Genomic DNA, 12824 nt, shown 5'->3' with positions numbered 1-12824 from the left:
TTTTTTTTTTTTTTTTTTTTTTGGTTGCCTGTTGTAGTGACGCCATTAATTTCTCTCGGCTCATAGATCCAGTATATTGGTTGGAACCACTTATTTTTATGCAATTCAAAACTCTCCTAAACTGAAAATTCTTACGATCGACACCAACGTAAGTGCCCTCATCATCCCTTCAATCTAATGTTTGATGAATTTTAAATTAACTAATGTATACCGTCTCATCTAGAGATTGCTAGGTGGAAAGATATGAAGAAAGAGAAGATGAGAAACAACTAATGACATACATTCTCGCTAACTCAAACTGTTTAAAGACAGTGAAGATGTTCGGAAATCTTCAAGAGTGCCNAAAAAAAAAAAAAAAAAAAAAAAAAAAAAGATTTAGAATCTATGTCTAGGATTTCAGCATCATCATCTCGCCTTCTTTGACTTTTTAGCTGGACACAAATTTTTTTTACTACATTAGATTATTTTTGTAAAAAGTTTTTGGCAGAACAGACACTGTCCCTTTTTAAGCTGCTGTCCACAAAACAACACAAAGATAAAAGAAGGTTAAGAGAGTTCAATGATCGCATAATGCAGCATCAGCTTTAAGTCAAATGTTCTGTAACATAACGATAGAAATATTCCTACATACAAAATTAGTACTCAAATTTGATATCTTATGTGTTCTCATCAACCACAAATAGGTTTCAGTTTACATCTAAAGAATATCTTTTTTGTAGCATGCAAAACCGATAATCTCATTCTTATAATCGCACAGTAACACCTAAATCACATACACATTGCCTATAAAAGAGAATTAGCTAGATAAACAAGAAAGTCTATTGTTTAAATCTTGATGCTCAAAAACATATATATATATATATATATATATATATATATATATATATATATATAACCATTGGCAGAATGAATACTACAACAGTTGAGCATAAGTTCCAAAACAGCGTTGGCCTAACAAAGAAGCTAATTCCGATTAGAACTAGTTATTAGCCAATATTGTAGCAAACAATCTATTATGATCAATGCAAGATCGATTAGCGAAATGTACCGTGGCAAAGATTGTTTGATAAGCTACGGAGAGTATATGTTCGTCGTTCTAAGGCTCGTGCGTGTGACGTGGATGCGGAAGAAGCACGTGCGATCGTTTGACTGAGTTGACCATTTGACCGTTAGGCGAAAAGAAGAATAAAAATATATTTTTAGGCTCTAAAAATATTTTGATCTGAATTTCAAATTTGTATAAGTACTTTCTCCCATTGTTTAGGGAGTTTTATGTTGATTCCTTTTGTGAAAGTCTCGTGTGTGAGATTTGGAGTTGAGCTAGTGATGTGCTAGTGTTCACTCTGCTTTGTATTCCCTTTCTTATTATCAATAAAGTCATTGGAGTTTCTTCTTAACATTTGGTGCGTCGTGACAACCGATCGATCTGATGGAGAAATTGAAGACAGTGGATTCGAGGCTCTCTCCGATCTTATCAGAAGTGTCGCTGGGTGATGATTCCGATCCGATCCCGGAGCTTTTTGACCGGATTAACACGCTCAATTCGCAATTTCATGAAGAACGTACGCGGACTCGTATGATGCAACACTCGCTGGACCAGATCTTGCTTCGTCTGCCTCCGTTGGGCGTCGATCGTGATTCCCCAGGTCCGAGTCGTACCGCACAATCTTTCTTCCTTGAGGATCTGTCTCAGGTATCGCCTCCTGCCTCGGAACCTCGCTGTAGTAACTTTGGCCCTGATTATCGCGAGAAATTGCTTAAGAATGTGGATATGCCTGTGTTTGATGGTGCGAATATTCACGGTTGGTTGTCGTTGGTGGAACGTTATTTTTGCATTGGTGGATTCTCCGATTTGGAGAAGTTGGATCTGGTTTCTGTGCATTTAGCTGGAGACGCGTTGGGGTGGTTCAATTGGGAGATCAATCGCGTTCTGTTTGAGGATTGGCTTCACTTTAAGAGGCGTCTTCTTCTCCATTTTGGTAACCTGCGAGTGAAAGGACCGAGTCAGAGCTTATTCTGTATCAGACAAGATGGTTCGGTGGCTGATTATGTACAGAAGTTTTAAGATCTCTCAGCTCAGGTCTCTGGCTTAGATGATACGGAGCTTGAAGGTATCTTTCTTAATGGTTTACGGCCAGAAATGCAAGAGTTGGTTTATATGATGAAACCACAGGATTTACCGGAGCTGATTGCGGTGGCTTTGTCGATGGAGTCTAGTGCGTTGAGGAAGGTGATGCAGAAGGAGTTACCTACGGTAGTAGAGACTCAGAAGCAGTTGGTTCCAGTAGCTAGGGTCTCGGTGCCTACGCCATTGCTTAGCTGGAAAGCCAAATCCACTTTTTCTGAGGCTACTAAACCTGTTGAGAAACCGACCTTGGAGAAAGGGGTTTCCCAGGTCTCTCTGCGTCCTCAGAGACATCGTTCTTAGGCCTGGGCATTTGGGTGTTCGGGTCGGGGTCAGGTTCGGGTAATTCGGGTTCAGGTTTTTCGGGTTTATGAATATAGGATCCGCACAGGTGTTTATATAATTTCGGGTCGGGGTCAGGTTCGGTTCTTCTCGGGTTCGGGTTATTTGGGTATTAACTTTAAGAAACCTGTAATGTATCCAAAATATATCCAGTTATAGATAGTACCTACTCGAACATATCCAAAGTACCCACAAAAACCTGAAATGTATCCAGAAAACCCGAATAACCCGAAAAACAAATGAAACTGCATAACATGAAATCTTAAACAAATGAAACTGAGCATACCATGTCTCGCAAAATAACCATCCCAACAAAGAAAAGCATGTCTTAAAATCTTAAACATCCCAACAAAGCAAACGAAACTTAAACATCCCAGCAAAGAAAAGCATGTCTCGCAAATGAAAGAACGAAAGAAAGAAGAATCATCCCAGCATGTCAGTCTTTAACACATTATCCATAGATCATGACCTCTTACATCAAACCAAACAGCGGAATTAGGTTTTGGAGATCCCATTTGAGAGTTTTGGTTTATAAAAGCCAAAGATTCTTGAAATCGGACAAAAATTGGCAACTTCGACATGTTTATGCAAAGTAAAGAAGATTCACAAGGATTCAAGGAGAGGAGATTAAGGCAAACGGAAATATGGCAATATTTGTGATATCATGTATGTATAAATGTGTTCTCGGGTTCAAACAGATATCGTCGGTTCCTCGGGTTCGGTTCGGGTAATACCCGATACCCGTGGATATTTGAAAACGAAACCCGAGTGGTTATTTATACATAAGCGGGTCGGAGTCGGGTCGGGTTTTTGCGGGTCAGGGTCGGGTTGGTTCTTCGGGTTCGGTTTATTTGCCCAGGCCTAATCGTTCTAGTGCGGAACTAGATGATATGCGGAGGCATGGTATCTGCTTCAAGTGTCAGGGTAAATGGTTTAAAGGAGATGAGTGTCCTCACAAAGAATTACAAATTCTGACAGTCTTGAATGATTTCGTGGTAGAAGTGTTGCAGGAGCATCGAACATATGAGGGAAGTGAGGGTGACCTGATAGAATCACCTGTGGGCGAGTGTATGGAGTTATCTTTCAGCTCTTTCATGGGAATTTCTTCCCCTCATACCACTAAGATGCGAGGTTTCGTCTGTCGTGATGTAGCTTTGATTATGTTGGACAGTGGGGCGACGCACAACTTTATCACTCCAGCTTTGGCGTCCAAACTCAAGTTGACTGCTACTCCCAATGATCATTTGGACATATTGTTGGGTACATGAGTCACAGTCAAGGGGTCTGGTGTGTGTCATGGTGTCAGTTTCACGGTGCAGGGTATCACTTTTACTACAGACTTTATTATTTTGGACTTGGGTCAGGTAGATGTGATTCTTGGTGTGTACTGGCTGCGTACTTTGGGGGACTGTCGTATGAATTGGGAGACTCATGAGATGTCTTTCTTATATCAAGGTCGTGAGGTGCGTTTGGTGGGAGATTCGAGTTCTCAGTTATCTTGTTTTGCTGTGAAACCAGTACCGTTTAGTGAGCATGATGATTGTGGTTTCTCGTTGTTGGAGCCTGATGGGGATATCCCTGCATTATTGGAATGGCCTCGGGAGGTTGAGTCAGTGTTGAATGAATTTTCACACGTCTTTGCTCTACCTTCTGGATTGCCTCCTATTCGTGGACACGAACATGCTATTACTTTACTGCATGGCGTTGGTGCGGTCAGTGTTCGTCCATATAGGTATCCCCATGCCTAGAAAGAAGTGATGGAGTCGATGGTTAAGGAGATGTTATCTACGGGCATCATTCAACCGAGTCACAGCCCGTATTCTAGTCCTGTTCTTCTGGTTAAAAAGAAGGATCAAAGCTGGCGTTTCTGTGTAGATTACAAAGCGTTGAACAGAGCAACTGTGATTGATAAGTTCCCTATCCCAGTGATTGATCAGTTGCTCGATGAGCTTCATGGTGCTCAGGTATTTTCGAAGCTTGACTTGAGAGCAGGGTACCATCAAATAAGGATGCAACCTGCGGACGTGGAGAAAACTGCTTTTCGGACTCATGATGGCCATTACGAGTTCTTGGTGATGCCATTTGGCTTAACCAATGCTCCGGCTACTTTTCAGGCTTTGATGAATTCGATCTTTCGCCCATACCTCAGAAAATTCATTCTGGTTTTCTTTGATGACATTTTGGTATATAGTGCCAATTTGCAGGACCATTTGGAGCATTTGAGGGTGGTGATGAAGCTGTTTGCAGAACATCATTTATTTGCTAACAAAAAGAAGTGTTTGTTTGCTCAGAAACAGATTGATTACCTTGGGCACATCATTAACTCTGAGGGCGTGTCGACAGATCCGGCTAAGACTACAACAATGACAAACTGGCCATCTCCCAAGACTGTCAAGGAGTTGAGGGGTTTCTTGGGTCTTACAGGGTATTATAGACGTTTTGTGAAGGGATACGGTTCTTAGGCTCGTCCTCTCACTGAATTGTTGAAGAAGGACCAATTTGTGTGGAGTGATGCGGCTCAACTGGCGTTTGAGAAGTTAAAGGAGGTAATGGCTTCTGCTCCGGTGTTAACGTTACCTGATTTTGACAAGGTTTTCGTCGTCGAGGCTGAAGCATCGGGTTTTGGTCTCGGTGCGGTGTTAATGCAAGATCACAAACCGATAGCATTTTTTAGTCACGGGTTGACTCCTCGGGAGCAGGCTAAATCAGTGTACGAGTGTGAACTGATGGCTATCGTGTTATCTATCCAAAAGTGGAAGCATTATTTGCTTGGTCATAGATTCACGGTTCATACGGATCAGAAGAGCTTGAAATTTTTGCTTGAACAGAGGGAAGTCACGTTGGAGTATCAAAAATGGTTGATCAAGTTGCTACCATATGAATTTGAAATTGTGTATAAGCAAGGTATTGAAAATAAAGCTGCTGATGGTTTGTCACGGATTCATCATGCGGACTCCTATTCTTGTTTCACAATGTTATTTGGATTGACTATTCCCTCAGCATTGCAAGTGCAAGATCTTTACAAAGCTATTGATGGAGATGAGGGCATTCAGACTTTGATAAAGGAAGTGAGTAAGGATCCATCTCATTATGGCCACTACAAGGTGATCGAGGGTCGTTTGTGGTATAAGAACCGTTTGGTGATTCCCTCGGAGGGTCGCAGTGTGTCGTTGTTACTGGAGGAGTATCATTGCAGTCTCCTGGGAGGTCATTCAGGGGTTTTGAAGACTCTTAAACGCCTGCAGCAGTTTTTTTATTGGAAGGGTATGCTTAAAGATGTGCAGCGTTATGTGTCCGAGTGTGGAGTGTGTCAAACCCACAAATATTCAACTCTTTCTCCTGCTGGGTTACTTCAACCGTTACCATTGCCTACACAGATTTGGGAAGATGTGAATATGGACTTTGTTGAGGGTCTTCCTTCTTCCAATGGTGTCAATGCTATCTTGGTTGTGGTAGATAGGTTGAGCAAATATGGTCACTTTATTGGTTTGAAACACCCTTTTACTGCAGCCGATGTTGCTAAGAAGTACATTCACGAGGTGGTGCGTCTCCATGGTTTTCCCGTGTCCATCGTCTCTGATCGTGACCGGATTTTCTTGAGTGCGTTCTGGAAGGATTGTTTCAAGCTCGCTGGTACGAAGCTTAAGTACAGTACGGCTTTCCATCCTCAGACTGATGGGAAAACAGAGGTCTTGAATAGATGCTTGGAGACATTCTTGAGGTGTTTTGCATCGACACATCCGCGTTCTTGGGCGTCTTACCTATCTTGGGCAGAGCTGTGGTATAACTCCTCGTTTCATACATCGTTGAAGTCGACTCCTTTCCGTGTGGTTTATGGCACGGATCCTCCAGCTCTGGTACGTTTTGAAGCTAACTCTACTAAAATTTTTGAGTTAGAGCAGATGTTGAAGGAACGGGATGCTTTCTTGGACGACATTAAGGCACATCTGTTGCACGCTCAGCAGCTTATGAAGAACAATGCTGACAAGCATCGCCGTGATGTTGAGTTTGAAGCAGGGGCGTGGGTGTTCTTGAAGCTTCGTCCTTACAGGCAATCTTCGGTAGCTAAGCGCTTATGTCAGAAGCTTGCTGCTAAGTTCTACGGACCATATCAGATCATGGAGCGTATTGGCAAAGCAGCCTATCGTTTGCAGCTCCCGGAATCCTCTAAAATTCACCCTGTGTTCCACGTTTCTCAGCTGAAACAGGTTTTGGGGGTTCATCATCAGGTTCTTCCTCTTCCTCAATCTTTCTCTGAAGCTGATGAGGTGGTGATTGAGCCTGAGTCTCTGTTGGCTTCTCGTTATTCTGATTCTGGCATTCTGGAGGTGTTGGTCAAGTGGTCAGGTTTGCCAGATCATGAGTCGTTGTGGGAGGAGGTTCGCGTGTTGGAAGAGCAGTTTCCATCGTTTGCACTTGAGGACAAGCTGCGTCTCATTGGAGGGGGTATTGATAAGCTACGGAGAGTATATGTTCGTCGTTCTAAGGCTCGTGCGTGTGACGTGGATGCGGAAGAAGCACGTGCAATCGTTTGACTGAGTTGACCATTTGGCCGTTAGGCGAAAAGAAGAATAAAAAAATATTTTTAGGCTCTAAAAATATCTTGATTTGAATTTCAAATTTGTATAAGTACTTTCTCCCATTGTTTAGGGAGTTTTATGTTGATTCCTTTTGTGAAAGTCTCGTGTGTGAGATTTGGAGTTGAGCTAGTGATGTGCTAGTGTTCACTCTGCTTTGTATTCCTTTTCTTATTATCAATAAAGTCATTGGAGTTTCTTCTTAACATTGTTCTTCTGAGAGAACATGAAGAGAGTGGAGAGAGATAAGAGATGTGGGAGAGTCTAACATGAAAATTGGGTTTTGGTGACAAGCTAGCTAAGGGTCTTTCTCTGAGGGACATAGTGAAATGTGGTGCGGTTACAGAAAGTGAAAGAAGAAGAACAAGCAGCTAATTTTTTTCTCTACTTGGACCGGACGTCTCTCACCACAATAACACAACATGACACATTACGGCGTCGTTTTAAAAACAAATGTAAACATGATTATTGATTGCTTTGCCATTTTCCATAGGCTTCTTTAATTTCTACATAAGTACTTGCATTAATTTCTTCCTGTCTATACTAAATCAAGAAACAAAACACAATGAGAAATTAGAACCATTAAAATCGAGAATGAGCGAGAACTCGAATTGCTTTCTTTTATTTCAAATATCACAATGTATGCAACTGTTACAAGATAATTGAGACTACAAAAACTATCGAGTACATAGTTACGTATTAATTGGTATATCCGTCTAGTCATTAATTATATATATACTATATAAAAAATGATCAAATGGGATCCACTCTGTGCGACCAAGTATAAATGTCAACTCAAACTGAAGCAAAGCGAATCTCTCAAAATATATATAAATTATATATAGTTCAGAAGAGACGAATAAGTCGCCGTCTTCACACAACGCGTTTGAGATCTTCCTCCTCACCTTTGTTCTCCTTATTGTTTTTTTCTTCTAATTATTGATATCTAAAACGATGTGTTCTAGAAGCTTGACGCATTTTGTCTATCTAATCTATCTATAATACTACATATTAATTGCATCTCTACCAAACTCTCTTTTTCATCTTTGTTTGTTGAGATGTAAATTTCTGGATTTTTTTGTTTCACTTGTTTTCTTAGTTTGAACCAAAAGTATTTTGTTGACTATATATGTTGCTTGGAGAAGAAGGACAAGCAGGAGGAGTGTTAATCAATCTTCTAGAACCGTATTATTTTAAGTTGACTCTTTCTTAATAATATTATCGTTATCAAATTGCATGACGACACTACAATTTTAGTTGTTAGCCTATTTGTTATTAATGTGAAATTGTATATGTTTACCATGCAAAACCTTTATTAACCAAATAAAAAGTTCATAAAACCCTAGATATTTTCTCAAAGTCTCTATTTGGAAGATAGTCATTGCCTACTTCTTAAAAGTGATCAAGGAACACTAAAACAATATATATAGTCTCTTTATTCATATGTTTACAATTAGAGATATAGTTTTGATATTAAAATAATAATATAGGAATACCTAGAAGAAGAAAAANATTAAAAAAAAAAAAAAAAAAAAAAAAAAAAAAAAAAAAATTGGAAATAGGTTAAAAAGAAGAAAATTTTCACAAAATATAACTATAATTACAGTTTTTCTTTTTGTTAAAGAATAATACTAGCTCTGAACTTTGGTTTGTTCGGTTTGAGAAAATGTCTAAGATTAACCAAACTAACCAGAATTCTCGGTTTACCAAACTAAATTTCAAATATTACCGATCGGTTAATTATACATAACCGAAATCAAGCCGAACAACCAAAATCTCACTGCGGTTCGATCCGGTTAATTATCCCAGCTCAAATAATTACAGTTTGATAGGAATGATGAATTTTCAATCACTATCCCTTTCTAAAATCGAGATTTTTCTTTGTACAGTTGTTTAAAGAGTATATCTTTCCATATATAAAGATTGGAACTGAAAAAAACTTCATGCAAATGAATATGCGATGCTTCTTTACTTCGCCACGATCAAAGATTTTTACAGTACAGATAAAAAAAATATATATATGTTAAAGTTTTACCGAAACGGGTATCGTGATTATTACCAGAACTTGTAGTCAAATTTGACCGAAGACAGCCCTATCAAGCTTGTAAACTGCTAGAAATGACAAAAACAAAATCGAACCACACAAACGAAATAGCTTTATTATTGTTTCTTTTGAATTTATATATATACTCAAACTTCCAAATATCTAAATATTTTCCGGGGAAAAAAATACAAAAGAAATAATTTTTTTTTCTTTGGCGTCATTGCATCAGAATCACATGTATAAATATGGTCCATTGACGAAACGAAAAGATAACACGTAATTGTTTATCGTTAGAGAAAGGTGCAAAGCTGTCATCGTCTACAATTTTGGAAGCACCCACCACTAACTTAAAAATCAACTCGTTCATTTCCGTAGAAAAATATCAAAGAAAGATAAAAATAAGCGTGTGTCACAAAGAAAACCACGGTTAGAAAATATATATAGCCATCACTCTAGAACGAAAGAGTAGCATTAGTAGTAGTAGGTGAATTTGAATTGAAATTAGTAATCAAAAGTCTTCGTCCTCTCTCTCTCTCTCTCTCTCTCTTTCTCTCCTCGTGACCTTTAAATACCAAACCGGAGTTAATAAATATAGCATAAAAACTTTATATTATAAAGGGAGTCTTCTTCTCCATTTTCTTTAAAGAACCCATTCATCATCTCTCCCATTCCAAACCAAAACCAAGAAGAAGAAGAAGAAGAAGAAGAAGAAGAAACGCACAAACAAACAATGGCGGTAAAGAAGAAAGTATCATGGAGATCACTAATCGTTGGATGTTTAGGAGATCCAGAAACCCTAATGGCTTCTTCTAAAAAAAACAAAAGAAAAGATGACGTCATCAAGAAACAGAGCTCTTTCCAAAGACTATCGATTCTTGATTTGAGCAATCCAAGTTCCAACACTTTATCAGAAGATCTATCGATTTCTTTGGCCGGATCAGATCTCCACGTGTTCACCTTAGCCGAGCTTAAAGTCATCACACAAAGCTTTTCATCGACTAATTTCCTCGGCGAAGGAGGGTTTGGTCCTGTTCATAAAGGTTTCATCGATGATAAGCTTCGTCCTGGTCTTAAAGCTCAGCCTGTAGCTGTCAAATTACTCGATCTTGAAGGTCTTCAAGGTCACCGCGAATGGCTGGTTAGTACCTTAAAAAAATTTGCCTTAGATATTTCTCTTTTTTAGTTTGATGATGATAAGTCTCTCTCTAATATTGAATTAATCTTTTTTTCAGACGGAAGTTATGTTTTTAGGACAGCTAAAGCACAAAAATCTTGTGAAATTGATTGGTTATTGTTGCGAGGAAGAACATAGGACTCTTGTTTATGAGTTCATGCCTCGTGGAAGCTTAGAGAATCAACTTTTCAGAAGTCAGTCTCTCTCTCTCTCTCTCTCTCTTTTTTTCTCTGTGTTCTCTTATCGTCCATTAATGATCAAAGTCCGACAAGAATATATGTCCTAACAAAATTTTTATATTACTCTCTTTTCAGGGTACTCTGCGTCACTTCCTTGGTCTACGAGGATGAAGATTGCTCATGGAGCCGCAACGGGACTTCAATTTCTACACGAAGCCAAAAACCCCGTTATCTATCGTGATTTCAAAGCCTCCAATATCTTGTTAGATTCCGTAAGTCTTCTGAACCGTTTTATTTAATTATATAATACTTATTCACTTAATAAATAAAATATAAAAGAAAAACTCTAACAAAGCTCCAAATCTCAAATCTTTGTTTCCAGGATTACACGGCTAAGCTCTCTGACTTCGGGTTAGCCAAAGACGGACCAGAAGGAGACGACACTCACGTGTCAACACGAGTGATGGGCACACAAGGCTACGCGGCTCCTGAATACATTATGACCGGTCATTTAACAGCGAGAAGTGACATATACAGCTTCGGAGTCGTGTTGCTAGAGCTTTTGACCGGACGTAGATCGGTAGACAAGAAACGATCATCGAGGGAACAGAACCTTGTGGATTGGGCTCGTCCAATGCTCAACGACCCACGTAAGCTGAGTCGTATCATGGACCCGAGACTTGAAGGTCAGTACTCAGAGACAGGAGCAAGAAAAGCAGCAACGTTGGCTTACCAATGCTTAAGTCATCGACCCAAGAACCGGCCTTGTATGAGTGCCGTCGTCTCTATACTCAATGATCTTAAGGACTATAATGATATTCCTATGGGGACATTTACTTACACGGTACCAAACACTCCGGACAAGTCAGTCTCGGACAATAAAGAAGATGAAGGTCGTGTTGGTAATAAGCCACGTAAGAGTAGTCACCATCATCATCAAAAACAAAGTAACCATCCCCGGTCGTCGCCATCTCCGACGGCCAAGTCGCCATCTCCTACGGCCAAGTCGCCGAGGAATTTAAGAGAAACCCACCGGAGAACGTTAAGAAATGGTGTGAATTCGCCGTTGCGGAGTGAGGCAGGTGGGGAACGGTACTGAGTTTTTCTAGTCTCACCTACTCTTAAAATTCTTTTTTTTTTTCCTTCTTAAATCTAATGTAAATAATTTGTATTTTCGTAATGGAAAAATATATTGTTCACTTTTTGTTTTTTTAGTCTTTTTTTTTTTGTTTTGATTTGGTCCAATATATATATGATAATTCATTCTTTTGTTTATGAAGATTTCGTCGTCTAAAGAAAAACGCGTTATTCACCGTTAGTTTTTTTTCTCGTAAGGAAAATGCTCGATCACTTTCTAATTCTATGTACTTTTTCAATAATTTGGATAAATTTACAGCTCTTACGAGTTACGACTCTGATGTGATTTATCACACAACACCAACAACATATGCATATAGCTTTTTGAAACAAGTGGTTGATACTCTTTACAAGTATAATAGAAATAAAAAAAAAAAAATTAGAAGAAAGAAAAATCAATGGATGTTCTTGCTTTATTGGTATTCAAAGTTTTGTGTCTTCTAAACAACTTAGTGGATCAGTCTCAAAAAGTATATGTAAATCAAGTCTAACACCACATTTATCTGGTGGATATTAATTATTCTACAAGTTTTGCATATATCTGAATTATTTGTATTCCATTTTCCGGTAGATGTGATGATATGGTTAATTTATGACCATCTTTGTTTAATAATTTTGGGAATTGTTATATGTTACTAGTCACCTAGTTTGAATCATTCGGATACAGCTCTTGCGCATTTAGTTTCTTTTGTAATAGTTTAAATTAGGCGTGCATGAGCGTTTGTGTATATATTTACAAATGAGCAGACAAATATCTGCGACCAAATCGATCTTCATTGTTTGTAAGAGTCAAATTACAGATAAGCTAACGATTTGCAATTATAAAGTCTCTTAACTTTCCTGCCAGTTACCTACTAATCTCCCACTATGCCCAATTGTTAATTTAAAATTACTATCCTATTATGTGAAGTCTTGGAACTACAGCTAGCTAGTGTAAAAAAATTGACTCTAAAATATGTTTATAACCATTATTTGTACTTGTAAAAATGAAGAATACTGATATGGTGTTTCTTGTATTATGATTCAGTTCAGTACTGGATCAGAATATATTAGTCTTTATATATATTTTTTTGAATATATGTCAATAACACTTTTTTTTTTGTGAGGATATTAATTTCCAAATTTTATAGCTAGTTTCTAAAATTTTATTTTCAGCTTATTATAAAGAAAATATGACTGGATTGTTTATTCTTTTCAAGTTATCAGAACTTTCTTAGGATATTGAAATATGGATGCAAAAACACAA

At 38.5% G+C, this 12824-nt stretch overlaps 1 protein-coding gene across 1 annotated transcript; it reads left to right on the top strand.

Annotated features, from left to right (window-relative positions):
* Positions 9552-11640, top strand: LOC104747210 (serine/threonine-protein kinase At5g01020). The gene is made up of 4 exons (XM_010468807.2): positions 9552-10226; positions 10321-10456; positions 10577-10713; positions 10824-11640. The coding sequence occupies exons 1-4, from the start codon at positions 9819-9821 to the stop codon at positions 11538-11540; spliced, it is 1398 nt and encodes a 465-aa protein (XP_010467109.1). The 5' UTR covers positions 9552-9818; the 3' UTR covers positions 11541-11640.

Source organism: Camelina sativa, chromosome 15 (genome assembly GCF_000633955.1).
Source record: "Camelina sativa cultivar DH55 chromosome 15, Cs, whole genome shotgun sequence".
Classification (NCBI taxonomy): domain Eukaryota; kingdom Viridiplantae; phylum Streptophyta; class Magnoliopsida; order Brassicales; family Brassicaceae; genus Camelina; species Camelina sativa.
Note: the sequence above shows the minus strand (reverse complement) of the source record. Positions and strands in the feature narration are given on the sequence as shown.

What these genes read in the sequence shown, in the direction of transcription:
- LOC104747210 (XM_010468807.2), top strand. Translation starts at nt 9,819, where the DNA reads ATGGCGGTAAAGAAGAAAGTATCATGGAGATCACTAATCGTTGGATGT. An exon ending in AGAGAATCAACTTTTCAGAA is followed by an intron (nt 10,457 to 10,576) that starts GTCAGTCTCTCT and finishes CTCTCTTTTCAG; the next exon opens with GGTACTCTGCGTCACTTCCT. An exon ending in CCAATATCTTGTTAGATTCC is followed by an intron (nt 10,714 to 10,823) that starts GTAAGTCTTCTG and finishes CTTTGTTTCCAG; the next exon opens with GATTACACGGCTAAGCTCTC.